At 49.5% G+C, this 19,862-nt stretch overlaps 1 protein-coding gene across 3 annotated transcripts in view; it reads right to left on the bottom strand.

Annotated features, from left to right (window-relative positions):
• PTPRN2 (protein tyrosine phosphatase receptor type N2) overlaps positions 1-19,862 on the bottom strand; it is a 1,142,627-nt gene that overhangs the window by 680,812 nt on the left and 441,953 nt on the right. For all 3 annotated transcript variants that reach the window (XM_084859285.1, XM_084859286.1, XM_084859287.1), the window contains one exon: positions 3,267-3,512. In XM_084859285.1, coding sequence (XP_084715411.1) covers positions 3,267-3,512 — 246 coding nt within the window. The remainder of the gene's footprint in view (positions 1-3,266; positions 3,513-19,862) is intronic.

Genomic DNA, 19,862 nt, shown 5'->3' with positions numbered 1-19,862 from the left:
TAGCCAGCTCCGCTCTGTGGCAATTCCGCGGAGCCACTGGCCGGCTCCATTGCGCCAGCGATACGGCCGCCATTGCCGTGCCGTATCACTGGCTGAGGGCTCACTCCAGACGCAAATGGCATCCACTATGCCATTTGCGAGCGTGAAGCTCTTAGATTAAGCTAAATGCAGCCATAAATAGCTGGATTTATCTTAAACTAAGGGCTTTACGGCTGCAAATGGCATGCGCTACGCCATTTGCGTCTGTGGTTTTTCCTGCGATAGGCTAGCCTCATTGGGGTCCATGGCAGATTTCTCTGACATCCCTACCAAGAATATCCTGCCTGTTGTATTTCCAATTATGAGTGGGAAATATATTTTTCTGCAGTTCTTCAGGATCCTAACAACTTCTCTTTGCTTAGTTTTGAACTGTACTCTGCTGCTCCAGAATGGCAATCTGTTACTCCTAGTGACATTATCAATTTGATTGCAGAACTTAAATCTGGTAAAGCTCCTGGCCCAGATTCTATACTCCCTGGTCTTTTAAAATCTAATTCAGAATGGTGAGCTCCTTTACTTTCAGCTTTATTTACTTTCATTAATAACTCCAGAAAGGTCCCCAATATCTGGAGTAAAGCAATTATAGTTCCTCTTTTTAAGAAAGGTGACAGGATGAATCCAGCTAAGTACAAGTCCATCAGTCTTCTCTCAGTTATTGGGAAACTATATGCAAGGTATTTAAAACGTAACCTATTAACTTGGATGGACAATAACAGTATAATAGGTGAAGCACGAATTGAGTTTAAAGCTGGCCATTCACCTTTAGATCACTGTTGTGTGTTAGCTCACCTGGCAGAGAAATATACCTGGTGTGAAGCTTTTCACTGCCTTTATTGATCTTAAATCTGCCTTTGATTTGGTCTCAAGGGAATTGCTATGGTTTAAATTATACCAGAGTTGTATGGAAAATCACCCACTGTTCTTCATTAGGTGTTTGTATAATTGTATAATCAGACCTGAATCAACTTAGATGTGGGCAACAGGGACAAGTTTCTAATCCAATCTCTGTTACAAGGGGTGTAAGACAGGGTTGTATTTTGACCCCTTTTCTTTTCAATTTATTTTTAAACAATGTGGCCTCTTCGTAATGTTGATTCATATGCTCCCAAACTGTCCAACGCTAAGATACCTCTACTTTTGTATGCTGATGATGCTGTACTGCTGTCACTTTCCAGAAATGGGTTAAATTGCTTACTGTCTGCATTTGGGACTTATTGCTCCGAGAACAGTTTGACTATCAATTACAGCAAGTCTAAAGTTTTAGTATTCTCAAAAGCCCGTAAACAATATAAATGGATTTTAAATGGTAATATCATCAAGAAAGTCTCCCATATAAAATACCTAGGCATACAAATGCAGAGCACTGGATTCTGGTCTGAACAACATAGGCAGGCAATTGATTCAGCAACCTTAGCCAGCAGCTGATCTTAAGATTTTTCTTTATGCAAGGTGGTCAATTTATTCCCTCTGCAATTCAAATTTACAAAGCTAAGACTCTGGCCCAACTCACTTATGGTATTCCTATTTGGATTTTGGGATTTAATTCCCAAATGGAAAGGGTCCAGTCTGCATTTCTTAGGAAACTATTGGAACTTCTTTCTTGTGTATGGAATGCAGCAATCTATCTGGAAGTGGGTATGTGATCAACTGAATGCAAGGTATGGAGGATTGGTGCCTTTAAGTGGTGGTTATGTTTATACTTTCTAGCAGTTCCTGATAGATATCCCTCCTTACTGCTTTCAGATTCCTATGTCACCTGCTGGATGAGAGTGATGGAGAAGAAATTACATAGACTAGGCTTCTCTGTGGAAGTCGTGGACAATTATGGGCTTCAGAAAGCCCAATTTGTTGTTGTTCAAAGACTTAATAGACTTAGATCTACAGTGTCTGAGAAGTGCTGCAAATAAAGCTTGTTCTCATTACTCTATACTAAATATAATAATTTTAATAATTACGGAATCACTGCTGCCCCATTTCTGTATACCATATCTATTCCAAAGTATAGAAGAGCATTTACTCTTGCTTGCTTTAATGTGCTGCCATCGGCACTATTAAATGGACAATTTGGTAAGATCCTGGTTAGTGAACGGATATGTTTCTGTAGTGCTGGAGTAACAGAAATGGATCTCTTATATTGTAACTTCTATAGGGAATGCAGAGGAAAACTGATTTCCCCACTATTAACATCCTTCCCAGGAAGTAGCTCCACCACTTTGGTATCCATTTGTTTAAGGGATGTGTCTTCTTGTGTCACTGGAAGGGTTGCCAGTTTTTTTTAATGATTTCAATGCAAACTAGGAAAAAAATAATGTTATTTTCTTGAGAGAAAAGGAATTGAGAAGGAATCTCATAAATTGTATTTTGTTTCTGTACTAGTTTTAACTGTGTTTTATATGTTTTATATTGATTTTGCTGGTCTGTGACTGTAACAAATGAATTCATTCATTCATATTGGAAAGTGAGCCCCCTGGAGAATCAATGGGCAGGAGGGAGGAACACTTAACCCCTCCTCTGCCCAGCAATCCTCCCCTGCAAGAGATTGCTCAACCTCCACATTCCTGTTATGTCTGCAAACATGGAGTTGGGAGCACACATTTGTTGATATAAAGTTTAGTTCTGCTCTTAGCATAAGTGTGTCCAAGCCACTTACTCTTGAATGTTCTACTGACTATTTTAGTGGCTTCAGATGTGATAATTTTGCAAAACGAACAGGACATATAAACATCTCATACTTCCTGTGCCCCTGCAATGCCATCTCATCTGATATAAAAAATGTTGCATTCCTCCAGGCTGGAATTTCATTTTTACTCTATTTAGAGGCTGATTCTCTATAAAATTATAATGAAATGAATTCTATGATATGTGCAAGCACCCCACGTGCATCTTCTGGATGGGAGAGATGCGAAAATTGTAGCAAAATATGGTTCTGAATAGTTTTAGGCCACAGGAACAATTTGCACTCACCTGATTATCTGGATCAGGCTGCAAGTGAGTGGCAGCACCTCCCCACCCTCTGAGCACAGTGTAATCATGGTAGGGGAAAAGGGAAGCAAGCTATAAAGCAGGGAGAAATAGAGGGGCAGTAGCAAGCAGCTGTGAGAATGGGGCAGTGACCAAGCAGCAGGGCAGGTAAGGTTTTCCTCTCTGCATCTGTTTCCAGGGCTGTTTTTAGATCTGATTCCTTTAGAAAATAAGATAAAGGAAAGTGACCATGTTTAATATACTACCTTGTATGTGATAACCTTCAGTCATTAATCCCATCTCATAATCATCTTTTCCTTCTGCATCCACTCCCTTTTCTGCTCTGTCTCCTTCAACCTTCCCAGCAGCAGTTTTCTTTTCTTCATCGACATCAACAGCTTGAATAGCATCAGCAATGATATCAGCCATATCATCCAGCTCCAATGGGCTCAACTTATCTACATCCACATGATGTTTCTTCAGGTCCCTCAGAACATCTTGAATAAACATTTCTTAGGGAGAAAAAAACTTGATTACTTATAAAATGTCTAATGCTATGTGCAAGGAAGAGAGAAACAAAGCATTGTGGTCTCAGCTCCAGTCCTCAGTAGGAGCTATTTAATTATCTAAGAGTCCCAACTACATTATTCAGGGCTAATCTGTATTCATAAATATATCCTAGAAAATATTTTTCTTATTCAAATGCGTTCATTGACTTGATTCAATTTTATTAATTAATGGGATTATCATCTTATACAAATCAGTAATTAGACTGTCTCACTGGACACACTATGCCCACTGGAACAATTATTTGAGATAAAGTGGTGGTGAAAAATGTCCATTGATAAATTGTCCCAAACCAATATCATTTACATAGGTGTACCTGTATCTCTGCGACAAAATTGTTGCACTTATTTTATCACTTGAATGACCTTTTTTTACCCTATATCTAGACTTTTAAAAAAGTCTTACTCTTTAGTATTAAAGCTATATAACGATAGAAATCAGTTATAATTGCACTCACTCAACAAAGTTTAATGCTGTTAATGCACAGCAAAAAGTAGAAGCTGTATCAGTATTACATAAAGCAACGTGTAGTCTGCTGACAAAAATAAATGGAGTAGAGCTCTTCAGAGTTTTTTTTGTATTATATACTTGCAAAATAAAAACAAACAAACACAAAAGTATAACTAAGGCATCCCCACGAAATTCTGAATTGCTAATATCAATACATCTTGCCCATTCACCAAAGGACTTTCTTGTGCCATTTTTCCTGGCACAAATTCCCAGGAAGAGATTCCCACAGACCTCTATGAAAAGTGGGTTGCGAGGACTGGTAGTTCAGACATCTAAAGTAACACAACCAACATCCCAGCTACATCAGAAGCCATTTAAAAAATGTAGTTAGCCTTTAATTCAATTTCATCTTAAAACCCTTTCCAGCCACAATCAGGCTTGCCCAGAATAGATTTGGAGCCACATTGCTGCTGTTTATAGAGCAGTGTTCTTCACTGCAAGACCCAAGGGCCTCTGGTGGCTCCCAATCACCTCAAATGCGGCCCTTCACCTCTCATTCATTCACTCTCTCTCTTTCTGTAGAAGCTGCTCATTTTCAGCAGGGACTCTCTAGCTTTGCCTTATTTGCTTTTGTGGTGGGTCAGCTGCTGTAATCTGGGATGGGAAATCAGGAGACCTGCCCTTCGTCAGCTGTAAGGTGGGGGGGGGGAGTGGAGGAGGAGCCCAAGAGGCAAAGACCAACATGACTGGCTAGCTGCAGTGGTACACTGTGCAGGCACTGGAGGTGGAGGGGAAATTGAACATATGCGGGGGGGGGGAGAGAGAGAGAGAGAGAGAGAAAGAGAAACATGTGGACCTGCTGTGGGAGATTTTGCAACACTGAGTAGAGCACAGCATTCTCTCAGTGACAGGAAAAAGATTCATCCCAATCCAAGGACCAAGTGAGTCTGTCAGCATTTGTCTGTGTGGTGACTGACTGATGAGGCTTTGCTGGGATAATGTAGAGGAGGATGTGGAGGAGAGGCTCCAAAAGGCCTCCAGCTGAATCTGGTGCACATTGTTAATGCTTGACTGAGAGGGAAAAAGGGACCACCACCACCCCGACAGTCTAGGAAAGGCCCCCAAGTGGCTTCAGTGGTCGTGCCTGGAGCTGAAGTGGCTCCAGCCTACCAATTAGTGAAGAACTTGCACATGCTATAAAGCTTCCACATGGAGCTATCCCAGGTGCTGCTGACTATGGTATCTGCTACACCACCACCACCACCACCATCATCATCATCATCATTATTCTACTATATTGCCCAGTAGCCTAAGCTCTCTGGGTGGTTCACAACAATTCAGAGTGCATTGAAGTAATCTAACTTTGAGGTTACCAGAGCACAGATTACTGAAACCAGGTTATCCCTGTTCAGATAGGGGCGTAGCTAGGCCACCAGCCAAAGGTGGTGGAAGGCATTCCATGCTACAGAGGTCAAATGAGCTTCAAGTGACAGAGATGGTCCAGGAGAACCCCTAAGCTACAAACCTGCTCCTTCAAGGGGAGTGCAACCCCATCCAGAACAGGCTAAGCACCCTCAATCCAGTCAGAAGAACCAACCGCTAACAGCATCTCGGTCTAGTCTGGATTGAGCTTCAGTTTATTAGCTCTCATCCAGTCCATTGTCACAGCCAGGCACTGATTTAGCACAACCACAGCTTCCTCTGAAGATAAAACAGAGAAGTAGAGCTGCGTCTCATCAGCATATTGATGGCAACGCACTCCAAAACTCCGGATGACCCCACTCAGTGGTTTCATGTAGATTTTGAATAGCATGGGGGACAAAACCAGCCCCCGAGGAACCTCATGCTGGAGAATATATGGGGCCAAGCAGTATTCTCCAAGCACCACCTTCTGCAGCCGGTCATCCAAGTAGGAGCAGAACGACTGCAATGCAGTATGCTCCAGCTCAGACAGTCACCCCAGAAGTAGGGGTGTACAGATTCCCCACCATCCATTCCGGTGGGGAATCCGTGGGGGGGACGATCCATTCCTCCCCCCCGGAATCCTCCAGAACGGCTCCGCTCTGCGAGGATTCCACGGAGCCGCACCGGCTATAGGGCCGCTTACCTTGCCGGCACAGAGCCATTCACCTCCTCTGTGCCAATCTAGGGATGTCAGAGAATTCCGTGATGGATCTCGGTGAGGCCAAATGCCAGTGCATTCGGCCCCCCGAAATCCATCGCGGAACGGCCTGCCCCCCCCCGCTCCCCCCGCGGATCCCCCCTGGGACGAGACTTACCTGGGGCGGATGTTCCGGACAGCAGCAGCTGGTCTTCCGAATGGCTGCCGCCGCCGCCATTTACAGTCTGTGGCTTTTTCTTCCCCCCCCCCATAGACGTGATAGGCTACATATAGGCTACGTAAATGCTTACGTAGCCTATCACGTCAGGGTTTAAAAAAAAATGGGTACACAAATGGTGGCTGCTATTGCCGCCGCCATTTGCGTTCCTTATTTTTCACCGTCTTAGTCTACATCAATATTTAGGTACACTAAGATGAAGAAAAGGGGAATGCAAATAGTGCCCACTACGCTATTTGCATTCCCCTTTCTTTTCTTTGTCTTAGTCTATGTAAATATTGACGTAGACTAAGATGGCGAAAAATAAGGAATGCAAATGGCGGTGGCCGTAGCCGCCGCCATTTGCGTACGCGTTTTGTTTGGGGTTTTTTGTTACCCAAAGCCCTCCGCGGCCGGAAATCCGGCTGCGGACGGCCCTGGCCTGCGCCTGGCCGGCTGCTCCACAGAGCTGCCACAGAGCACAGCCGGCCATCGAGGATTCCGGGAGGGAGGACCAGATCGCCTCCCCCCCCTCGAGGATTCCGGGGGGAGGGATGGCACCCCTCCCCCCCCATGAACAGAATCCGCGAAAAGGTAAGTCACTTTCATACATCCCTACACCAATCGCCACTTCTTTCTTTTTTTTCTTTTTTTTTTAAAGGCAATTGGCAGTATGTGCCCATAGATTGATATGCAACATAAAGCCATGAAACTTGTGTATAAGCCTGTGTGTCCATAGGCTTATACGCAAGATTGACGGTTCTATTTTGTGTATACGTCTATGGGCACATCCTGCTGATTGCCTTTTTTTTTTTTTTAAGAAATGGCGATCGGCGTGGAGGAGGCAAACGCCTCTGGTGGAAGAAGCAGCTGAGTGCTGCCCTCCAATCCTCCTGGAGCAGAGGTAAGTGGTGCTGATTAGGGATGGCGGAGAATTCTGCCATGGATCTCAGTGAGGCCAAATGCCAGTGCATTCGGCCCCCCGAAATCCATGGCAGAACGAAGCCCCCACCCCCCCAACCCACGAAAGGCGCGCGGAACGGAGCACTTACCTGCTGCCATCTGTGCTGACTTGTGAATGGCGGCCGCCCTGCGGCCGCCATTCACTTCCTGATTATAGTCGTGATAGGCTACGTAAATACTTATGTAAGATAAAACGGCGAAAAATAGGGAATGCAAATGGCGGCCGCCGTAGCCGCCGCTATTTGCGTACGCTGTTTTTCTTTTTTTGGCCTGCCATGATAGGCTACGTAAATACTTATGTAGCCTATCACGGCAGCCTGGCTGGATGCAAATGGCGGCCACTACAGCGGCCGCCATTTGCGTCCACAGCAGCCTGTCTGCAGCCGGAACTCCGGCTGTGGACGGCCCTGGCCAGCTGCTCCGTGGAGCCGCCGCAGAGCGGAGCCGGCCGAGCAGGATTCTGGGGGGGGGGGGACCGGATCGCCTCCCCCCCACCAAGGATTCCGGGGGTAGGGACGGAACGCCTCCCCCCCACCGTGAATCACATCCGCGAAAATGTAAGTGACTTTCGTATATCCCTAGTGCTGATTCGCCACGGATTCCTGAGGCTGGATTCCAAAGAATCTAGCCTCATTTGAATCCACGGCGGATTTCTCTAACATCCCCTACCCAGAAGGATACCATGGTCAATGTTATTGAAAGCCACCAAGGGATCCAGGATTATCAATGGGGTCACACTCCCCCTGGCTGTGTCTCGACATAAGTCATCATACAGGGCGACCGAGGCTGTTTCCATGCCAAAACCCGGCCTGAAACCCAACTGAAATTAGGGATGGCGGAGAATTTCTCCCCGAAACTTCGGGGAGCTGAGCGCCAATGTGTTCAGCCCCCCGAACAAGTTTCGGGGAGAAATCCTCTGAACCCCCCCCCCGCACCCCCCCGGGACGGGACTTACCTTCACCGAATGTCCCTCCCGGTGGCGGGTCCAGCCGGCGGTTCGGCGGGTGTTCGAGCGGGGCGGGAGCGGCAGCCGGTCTTTTGACCGGCTGCCGCCGCCGCCATTGCAATCAAAGAAAAAAAAAACGCCCCCTGATAGGCTACGTGACGATTCACGTAGCCTATCACGGCTAGATCTGCAAAGTCAGCCATGATAGGCTACGTCAATCGTCACGTAGCCTATCACGGGTGACTTAAAAAAAAAAAGTGCGTACGGATAATGGCGGCCCCCATAGGGAGCCGCCATTCCCGTTCCTTATTTGGTCGCTGTAGTCTACGTAAATGTTTACGTAGACTACGGCGAAAATAAAGGCAACGCTATTTGCTCGGGAGCGCCAGCAATAAGGCCACCATTGATTGCCGTACCACTGGCTGGGCGGATTGACTGCGGACACAAATGGCACACCATTTGCAGCTGTAAAGGTCTTTGTTTAAGCTAAATGCAGCCATAAATGAATCCCCCCAGGACGAAGCTTACCTGGGGCGGATGCTCCGGCAGCAGCTCCAGCAGTTGCAGCTGGTCTCTCAGCCGGCTGCTGCGGCCGCAAATGGCGGCCGTCGTAGTGGCCACCATTTGCACCCTGCCAGGCTGCCATGATAGGCTATGTAAGTATTTACGTCACACAAACGGCGGCCGCTACGCCATTTGCGTGGCTGCCTTTACCATTATAGGCTACGTATTACGTAGCCTATCACGGCAGCCTGGCAGGATGCAAATGGCAGCCGCTACGATGGCTGCCATTTGCTGCCGCAGCAGCCCAGCCACGGCCGGAACTCTGGCTGTGGACGGCCCTGGCCAGCGGCTCCACGGAGCCGCTAAGGATGTATGAAAGTCACTTACTGTTTCACGAATCTGCTTCGCGGTGGGGAGAGGTGCTCCGTTCCTCCCCCCGGAATCCTTGACAGGGGGGAGGCACTCTGTCCCTCCCCCTGGAATCCTGCCTGGCCAGCTCTGCTCCGTGGGGATTCTGCAGAGCCACCGGCCAGCTCTGCTGGCAGCCAGACATCCGGCCGCTGGGCAGCAAAAACGGAAATGGCGGCGGTTTGCGTCCCTGTACTTAACCGTGATAGGCTGCGTGAATATTTACATAACCTATCATGGCAAAGTAAAAAAAAACGCATACGCAAATGGCGGCAGCTATGGCGGCCGCCATTCGCGTTCTCTATTTTTCACCGTTCTAGCCTACGTAAATATTTATGTAGGCTAGAACGGCTAAAAATAGCGAACACGAATGGCGGCCGCCACTGCCGCCGCCATTTGCGTATGATGCGCCCAGCCGCAGCCAGCCAGGAGACCAGCCGCCCTTGCCGCCCCCCCGCCGCCCCCCGCCCCTGCCCCCGCCCCTGCTGCCACCGCTGCCACCACACCTGCCGCCCCCACTGCCATACCTTCCGCCGCCGCCCCTTCCACCGCCACCGCCCCTTCCGCCTCCGCCGCCCCTTCCGCCACCGCTGCACTGTCCACCACCGCTGCTGCGCTGCCATCGCACCCGCTACTGCCACATCTGCTGCATCCACCCCAGGTAAGTGCCATCCCGGGGGGTTCCGCAGGGCAGGCGGGGGGGCAGGAGGCCGTTCCGCCATGGATTCCGGGGGGCCAAATCTGGAATCCGTGGCAGAATTCTCCGCCATCCGTAGGAGCCGCCGCAGAGCGGAGCCGGCCAGGGAGGATTCCAGGGGGAGGGACAGAGCGCCTCCCTCCCACCGCGGATCCCCCACTGCGGAGCCAGGTAAGGGATTCATACATCCCTACCGGATTCTTTTGAATCCAGCCTCACTGGGGTCCACAGAGGATTTCTCCCCCATCCCTAACCATTTCAACTCGTAAATTATTCAGCGACTTTGCGTCACATCACCTTGGTGTTATAATCTAGGTACCCAGTACCTACTATCCAACTGCCTGGTTGGGCTGACTACCCAAGGTCCACCATATACATATAGCCAGCTGGAACATGATACTGGATCATGCAGAAACCTTATTGTGCAAAGGGCTCCCCACATACTTGTTTGTATATGATGATGAAACATAATTTAATATCCATAATAATTTAAATTTATAATAGTAATTTTCATTATTATAACCCGATTTTCATCCAATTTCAGGAAATAAAATCTCAGAATCTTGCCTTTTAACAAAAGTACCCTGATTTCATTCAGGTTGTATATTCATAATAAAATAAGATTTTTTAGAAGTCTGTATTATGTTGGCTCGTCTGGCTGAAGATTTCCAAATGAGAATTTTAGCTACATCTTGTTCTGATATGTCAGCTGTGAATAGAATAGGGGAAGTGAGTTTGTCAAGGACACCCAAGAACATAAATGGAAGATGACATCTGAGGCAAGATGAGAAAAAGCAGATTGATTGGATTTCTTAGTAATATATTTACAAAGAAAGTCAAACAGACTGTGTTATTAACAGAAGTTTAAAGGAGAAAATATTAAAAGATATTGGAAATGAAAAATACACAAAAATAACTGCAGGAATCTGAAAAGGTATAGCCAACAGTGTCAAAATATTGGTAATAGACTGAGAGCACTTTGAACCAGTTGAGACGTAACAGGACACCACAGTTTACTACTATGTGAATGAGTCTGCATGAGCCTTGGGCTCACTCACTCCCCCTCTCCTCTTCTTTTGCATCCACAAATAGGGATGGCGGAGAATTTCTCCATGAATCTTCAGGAGGCCGAGCGCCGAGTGTTGGGGAAATTCTCCACTGGCCCCCCGCCCCCCCCCGGGATGGGACTTACCGTGGCCGAATGTCCCTCTCGGCGGCGGGTCCCGGCAGCGGTTCGGCGGCATTTCGTCGGGGGCGGGGGCAGCGGCCGGTCTCCCAACCGGCTGCCGCTGCCACCATTACAAAATAAAAAAGTTAAAAAAAAAAACAAAACACACCCGTGATAGGCTACGTGACGATTTACGTAGCCTATCACGGCTAGATTTCCAAAGTCAGCCGTGATAGGCTACGTTAATCGTCACATAGCCTATCATGGGTGACTTTGGGGGGAAAAAAAGCGCGTACGCAAATTGCCCTTATTTTTGCCGTAGTCTATGTAAATTTTTACGTAGACTAGACATGCCAAAATAAGGAACGCAAATGGCGGCACCCATGGGCCGCCGCCATTTGCGTACGCGTTTTTTTTTTCCAACGTCACCTGTGATAGGCTATGTGACGATTAACGTAGCCTATCACGGCTGACTTTGGAAATCTAGCCATGATAGGCTACATTAATCGTTACGTAGCCTATCATGGGGGTTTTTGTTTTCACTTTTTGTTTCGCGGCCGGGGAGACGGGGCGCTTCTCCCCGTCCTGAATTTCGGCCGGGCGAGGTGGGGCGCCTCCCCCCCCCCGGCCTGAATTTCGGCCGGGCGAGGCGGGGCGCCTCCCCCCCTCACCTGAAGTTCGGGGGGAGAAGCGAAGCGCCTCCCCCCACCGCGAATCACCCCTGCGAAAAGGTAAGTGACTTTCGTACATCCCTAGATCTGAAGCATCCACTTCCACTTTTAAACCCATTACCATTCCCTGTGTCATCCATTTCCACTTTTAAACAAAATGCATTTCCCTCTTACTGAAGATGGGGAGTTGTGGTTTGTTTAAATCAGGGGTGTTTAATTACATTCCAAGGGGCAAAGGGCTCCCCACACCCTTTTGGAGTGTGGAGAGCTTCATCATTTTGGAGACACTCTCAGGGACTGCATTCCTGTGGTGGGAAGGGCCAATGCCAAAAGGGCAGGGCCAAAATACCAGCATATTTTAGCTTAAAGCTCTTACTGCAAGTCACTAAGCCTTAGAAGAGGCATTTCAATCTTTTAGAGTGGGCAAAAGATGCACAAAAACTGGGAAACCCCCAAACCATTGGTGATCAGGGGAAAGGGAGTAGGGCCAGTGGAAGGTGGCATAGCCATCTGGGGAACCCTGGAGGGGCAGATTTGGCCCTGGGCCTGAGATTCTGCACCTCTGCTGTAAGAAGAGCAACAAGCCAGGAGCCCTGGTTCAGATGACATGCTAAGCTTTTAATTCCTAGCTGGGTTAGCCACTTCTGTTGGAAGAAGAAGCAAAGAGGAAGCAAATGGTCTGTGTCTTATTGTTGCATGTGAACACAGCTTACGGCTATCTCAGTGACCTGGGGCAGAAGGAGATACAGCAGGAGGAGGGGGTTGGGACATCAAAGTAGAATGTGCCACAGGTGCTTATACACTGTTCCCCTTCTACCCCCTTCCTCTAACTCTCATGTGCCTGGTAGCTCATCCACTGAGCTCTCCTGTCTTGCGGTGCAGCTATTTAATGCCAGGTCAGCCCGCAATAAGACCTCACTCATTCATGATTTAATTGTGGATGAGAAGACCGATCTGGCATGTATTACTGAGACTTGGGTGGGTGAGCTGGGTGGGGTTGACCTTACTCAGCTCTGCCCACCTGGGTACTTGGTGCAGCACCAACATAGGTTGCAGGGCTGGGGGGTGGGGGAGTCATGGTGGTTCTTCTTTGTGGTCTCTGTGCATTACACATATGGGCTCTGCCCCTGTGCAGACACTCATTCAGGAAACTTCCAAGCTGCATAGTTTTTTGGCGGGAACCCCTCCCCCACCATCTCTGGCATATATAGCATGGGTTCCCGCCTTCCCCTCAGTTCCTTTTCTATCGCCTTAGCGTTACTTCATGGGGAACCTCTTTTGACATTCTGTCATGCTGTATTTCTATCTTATCTAAACCTCATTTCTTCCTTTATCTTAAAAAGAGAAAGAGAGAGAGCGCGATAGATAGATAGATAGAAAGAGAAGGAGCGACAATTGTTGGCAGCATTGGAGAGCATTGTTTGCCTCAGCGGCGACGCGTTTTTCTCCTCCAGCCTATGGCCCAAAAGCCTCCATTCAGGAAGTGCACGGCCTGTGGAAGTAAGGTGCCCTCTTCAGACGGCCACTCTTTGTGTCTTATTTGCTTGGGGGAATCCCATAAGGTTGAAACTAGGGATGGACAAAAGGGACTTACCTGGTCCCACAGCTTGCTTCGCGGTGGGGGGGGAGGCGCTTTGCTTCTCCCCCTGAAATTCAGGCAAGGGGGGGGAGGCACCCCGCCTCACCCGGCCGAAATTCAGGCCGGAGGGGAGGCGCCCCATCCCTCGCTGCTGAAATTCAGGCCGGGGAGGAGCGCCCTGTCTACCCGGCCGCGAAAAAAAAAAGTAAAGTAAAAAAACAACAACACACACCCGTGATAGGCTACGTAACGATTTACGTAGCCTATCACGGCTAGATTTCCAAAGTCAGCCGTGATAGGCTATGTAAATCGTCACGTAGCCTATCACGGGTGTGTGTGTGTTTTACTTTTTTTTTCGCAGCGGGGTAGACGGGGCGCTTCTACCCGGCCTGACTTTCGCCGGCGAGGGATGGGGCACCTCCCCCCTGGCCTGAATTTCAGCCGGGCGAGGTGGGGCGCCTCCCCCCCTCGCCTGAACTTCAGGGGGAGAACCGAAGCGCCTCCCCCCCACCGCGAAGCAAGCTTCGAGAACAGGTAAGGGACTTTCGTCCATCCCTAGCCAGGTATCAACTTTTCCTCTAGGAAAAAATGGATTCCCTTATCGCGTACCTCCCTGAGGATCAACGTGACTTAGCCAGGATGTTTCATGCGGAGGCATCCAAACTATGTCATCAGCAGATCAAAACCGCGTGTCATCAGGTGGACTGCAATGCCAAGGGCATGATGGGATCTGTTGCCCTGAGGCGGCATGTCTGGCTTCACTCTGCAGGCCTAACTCCTGAAGCTCGCTCATGAATAGATAATCTACCCTTCGACGGCGAGGGTTTATTCAGGGCCAAAATGGACGAACAGATGGATTCGGTACAGATATCCAGAACGACTGCTTGTAAGATGGGCATTGGTCAAGCCCACCAACACCAACAGCAATATGTTCCGTACCGTCAGCGTCACTGGTACCGACACCAGCCCTACCCACCTCAGCAATCTGTGGACCAGACACCCAGATATCCACAACAGCAGCACCAACAGAGAAAAAACTACTCCTTCCCCAGGTTCCAACAGAAAGTGAAGGGCGAAGGATTCTCTAAACATCGTCTTTGACTTTGACCCCTCCCACCTCCATACCAACATTTACAATCCACCCTTCAGAGACCTCCTGAGCCAATATTACTCGGCCTGGACAAGAGTGATGTCAGACAACTGGGTGCTAGCTATTGTCTGCCATGGATACAGGATAGATCCTGCCTCTGGGCCCTATCTGGGTCACCCTGCCTTCGGAGGTCCTCCACAAAGAAACTCAATCTCTTTTACGGAAGGGCGCCATTCAGCGCATTCACCCAAACCCCAGTTCGGAGGGGTTCTACTCCAGGTACTTCACGGTACCAAAACAGGGCGGAGGGCTTTGGCCCATTCTAGACCTTTGCAACCTGAACGGGTTTGTCACACGCAAGAGGCTCAAGATGACAACCCTAGCAACAATTCTCCCACTCCTCCGGAATGGCTTTTGGTTTGCCATGATTGATCTCAAAGAATTGTACTTCCACATAGCCATAGAACACTCACACAGAAAATTTATCCATTTTGCGATCGGAGCAGAACTGTTCCAGTTTAACATTCTACCATTTGGTCTCTCAACAGCCCCTAGGGATGGCAGAGAATTCCGCCACGGATCTTGGTGAGGCCGAATGCCAGTGCATTCAGCCCCCCGAAATCTGTGGCGGAATGGCCTGCCAACCCACCGCCTCACCACGGATCCCCCCCAGGATGAGACTTACCTGGTGCGGATCTTCCGGGTGGCGGCGGCTCCGGCAGCAGCTGCGGCTGTGGCAGCTGCGGCGGCTGGTCTTCCGACCGTCTGCCGCCGCCGTCATTTGCGTACGCTTTTTTTTTTTTTACCGAGTCGTGATAGGCTACGTAAGCCTAAAACGACTAGGTAAAAAAAAAAAAAAAAGCGCACGCAAATGGCGGTGGCTATGGCCGCCGCCATTTGCATTCCTTATTTTGGGCCATCTTAGTCTATGTAAATATTTACATAGACTACGACGGTGAAAATAAGGGGAATGCAAATAGCATCCGCTACGCTATTTGCGTTCCTTATTTTGGACCGTCTTAGTCTACGTAAATATTTACGTAGACTAAGACGGCCCAAAATAAGGAACGCAAATGGCGGCGGCCCTAGCCACCGCCATTTCCGTGCGCTTTTTTTTTTTTTTACCCAGTCGTTTTAGGCTACGTAAAAACTTACATAGCCTATCACATCTGGGTAAAAAAAAAAAAAATGTACGTAAATGCCATTTGCGTATGCGGGGTTTTTTTTGTTTTTTTTCCCAGAGCCCTCCGCGGCTGGAAATCCGGCTGCGGACGGCTCTGGCCTGGCTGGGCCTGGCCGGCTGCTCCGCAGAGCTGCCGCGGAGCACAGCCGGCCATTGAGGATTCCGGGGGGGAGGAACAGAGCGCCTCCCCCCCGTCTAGGATTCCGGGGGGAGGGACGGAATGCCTCCCCCCCCACCATCAACATAATTTGCGAAAGGTAAGTGACTTTTGTACATCCCTAACAACCCCATGCGTATTCACCAAGTGCATGGCTGTGGTCTGCACTTACCTCCTTCTTCAGGGAGTAGAAATCTACCCCTATGTAGACGACTGGCTACTGGTGGCCTCCTCTTGAGAAGCCCTATTGCATGCTATCGTGATCGTCTTGGACCTTCTTTGGGCACTGGGATTACGAATCAACAAGGAGAAGACCCACTTGACCCCCACATGAACGGTTCAATTCATAGGGGCCATCCTCGATTCTAGAATGGGCCGGGCATACCTTCCAATGGATCTTGCCATAAATCGCATCGCACAAGCCACCTCAATATTCTCTGCTCGCCGTGCCAGGATATGCGACATCCAATGCCTGCTTGGCCACATGGCAGCCACAGTATCGGTTGTGGAATGGGCGCAGCTGCAAATGAGGCTACTGCAACACTGGTTCATCCAGACCTTCGACTTGACCCACAACCCCCTCTTTGTCACACTGTCGGTACTGGAGGAGGTTGCTCTCAGTCTGAAGTGGTGGATAAACTCCAAACATCTGACCCAGGGGATGCCATTCCTTCCCACTACTCCATCCAGGGTTCTGACCACAGACACCTCCCTCCTAGGTTGGGGAGCACATTGTGGCCCCCTTCAAGCACACTGTCTCTGGTCCTCCAAGGAAACACTGTACCATATAAATTTCCTGGAGCTGTTGGCAGTTTGGAAACTGCCAACACGCCTTCGAACCGTGCCTCCGACATCGACACATCAGATCCTCACAGACAACACCACAGTTCTCTGGTACCCAAACAAGCAAGGCGGAACACTCTCCTCCCACCTCCTTTCTCTCACTCTACACCTTTACAACTGGGTCGTTGCCAAGGACATTCGCTAGCAGGACAAGACAACCCGTTGGCAGACTCTCTCAGCCGCTTCCTCCAGTGTTCCCATAAATGGCAGCTGGCCAAGACAGTCCTGAAACTAATTTTCAACCAGTGGGGCCGACCAGAGATCAACCTCTTCACAAATCCAGTGAACATGGCCTGCGGACAATTCTGCTCCAGAGCCAGAGTCAGCCATGGATCACTCGGCGATGCCTTTTTGGAAGGATTGCCTATTCTACCTTTTCCCTCCATTCCCACTCCTCACGAGGGTGATCTCAAAAATTGGTCAGGAAGCCATGAACTGCATCCTAATCGCCCCTTGGTGGCCCAGGCAACCCTGGTTCACGATGCTACAGAACCTAACGCATGGACATTCCTTACCGCTCCCGAGGATACACAACTTGATTTCTCAAGACTGGGGTCGGATCCTCCACCCCAATCTCCACACCCTGAATCTCACGGCATGGAGGATCCAACCTCCGACCGCCACCGCCTCCTGCTGATCCCGCCGACAGTTAAGGATGTACGAAAGTCACTTACCTTTTCGCAGCTTGGCTTCGCGGTGGGGGGGAGGTGCTTCGCTTCTCCCCACGAAGTTCAGGCGAGGGGGGGAGGCGTCCCGCCTCGCCCGGCCAAAATTCAGGCCGGGGAGAAGCGCCCCGTCTCCCCGGCCGCGAAACAAAAAGTGAAAAAAAAACCAAAAACCCATGATAGGCTACGTAACGATTAACGTAGCCTATCATGGCTAGATTTCCAAAGTCAGCCGTGATAGGCTACGTTAATCGTCACGTAGCCTATCACGGGTGACTTTGGGGGGGGGAAAGCACATACGCAAATGGCGGCGGCCCATGGGCGCCGCCATTTGCGTTCCTTATTTTGGCACGTCTAGTCTACGTAAAGGTTTACGTAGACTACAGCGAAAATAAGGGCAACGCTATATAGCGTTGCCCTTATTTTCGCTGTAGTCTACGTAAATCTTTACGTAGACTAGACGTGCCAAAATAAGGAACGCAAATGGCGGCACCCATGGGCCGCCACCATTTGCGTATGCGCTTTTTTTTCCCCAAAGTCACCCGTGATAGGCTACGTGGTGATTAATGTAGCCTATCACGGCTGACTTTGGAAATCTAGCCGTGATAGGCTACGTTAATCGTTACGTAGCATCACGGGGTTGTTTTTTTTTACTTTATTTTGTAATGGCGGCGGCGGCAGCCAGTCGGAAGACCGGCCGCTGCCCCCGCCCCCGCCGAACCGCCGCCGAACTACCGCCGGGACCCGCCGCCGAGAGGGACATTCGCAGGAGGTAAGTCCCATCCCGGGGGGGGCGGGGGGGCGGAGAATTTCACCGCCAATTTCAGGGGGCCGAATGCGTTGGCATTCGGCCTCACCAAGATTCGTGGAGAAATTCTCAGAAATTCTCCGCCATCCCTACGGCGACAGTGCAGGCTGTACTCGATGCAGCTAGGAAACCATCCATGAGCCCCTTGTACTCAGCTAAATGGGCTTCATTTGTTCAGTTTGCGACTGACAACTGTAACCCTAATGACTGTAGTCTGATGGATATACTGTCTTTCCTCCTACACCTCTACAGCAAAAGCCTGAAGTACTCCTCCATCAGAGTGTATGCTTCAGTGATTTCCATGATGCGGGGCAATATTGATGGGTGCTCCAGCCACCCTTTATGCAAGCAATTTTTGCAGGGACTCAGAAATTTGGCCACCCCGTGAGAGACTTTGTTCCTCAGTGGGACCTAACCCTGATGCTCAACACTCTCACATCAGTGCCATTTGAACCACTTGCTACCGTGGACTTGAAGCTACTCTCTTGGAAGGTTGCCTTCCTGGTAGCCATTACAACATCGAGGAGAGTGAGTGAACTCTCCGCATTGTGAATAGACTCACCTTACACCATTTTTCACAAGGAAAAGGTGGTCCTTCAACCAATTAGCATTGCTCCCAAAGGTGGGCACGGACTTCCATGTCAACCAACTGGTTGTGCCCCTTGCCTTCTTTCCATCTCCAACTTCCGATTTGGAGAGGTGACTGCACACTCTAGATGTCCAGAGAGCTCTGGCCTTCTATAGGTCACGGACTGAGCTTTTTCGCAACTCGCAACAGCTCTTCCTCTGCTCCAGGGGACACAATAAGGGCTCCCCGGTCTCCTCTCAGAGACTAGCCTCCTGGATCATACATACCATTCAACTGGCATATGAGGTCTCCGGGAAAGCTTTACTGACTTGGATCCAGGTGCATTTGACAAGGCGAGTGTCGACTTCCTAGGGATGTCACAGAATTCCACCATGGATCTCGGTGAGGCCGAATGCCAGTGCATTCGGCCTCCTGAAATCTGTGGTGGAACGAAGCCCTGCCGCCCCCCACCCCGCGAAATGGTCCCAGAATGGAGCACCTACCTGCTGCCATCCACGCTGACTTGCGAATGGCGGCCATGTCTGCGGCCACCATTCACTTCATCCATATAGCCGAGATAGGCTACGTAAATACTTACATAGCTTATCACGGCTAACGCAGGGAAGCCATTTGTGTAAGTATTTACATAGCCTATCACGGCTTAACTAAGGGAACGCAAATGGCGGCGGCTACGGCGGCTGCCATTTGCGTTCCCTTTTTTTGCCATTTTAGCCTACGTAAATATTTACGTAGGCTATTACGGCAAAAAAAAGGGGGGGGACGCAAATGGTGGCCACTACACCATTTGCGTTCCCCTTTTTTTTTTCCGTAATAGCCTACGTAAATATTTGTGTAGGCTAAAATGGCGAAAAAAGGGAACACAAATGGCAGCCGTCGTAGCCGCCGCCATTTGCGTCCGCTGTTCCCCCCCCCCCCCGTGATAGGCTACATAAATATTTACGTAGCCTATCATGGCAAAATACAGGGACGCAAATGGAGGCAGCTACGGCTGCCGCCATTTGCATCCCTGCGGGCTGCCCAGCAGCCAGATGTCCGGCTACGGGTGGCCCTGGCCAGCGGCTCTGCGGAATCTCTGCGGAGCGGAGCCAACTGGAGAGAATTTCGGGGGGACTGATGGAGTGCCTCCCCCCCACCGCGAATGTCACCCTTCTAAAAGGTAAGTGACTTTCGTACATCCCTACGACTTCCACGGCTTTTATTATTATTATTTATTATTTATTAAATTTATTAATCGCCCATCTGGCTGGTCACCCAGC

This window comes from Heloderma suspectum, chromosome 5, assembly GCF_057233095.1.
Source record: "Heloderma suspectum isolate Gila_16-S chromosome 5, 16-S_ref, whole genome shotgun sequence".
NCBI lineage: Eukaryota > Metazoa > Chordata > Lepidosauria > Squamata > Helodermatidae > Heloderma > Heloderma suspectum.
The sequence above is the reverse complement of the archived record's forward strand: the minus strand, read 5'-3'. Positions and strand labels throughout refer to the sequence as shown.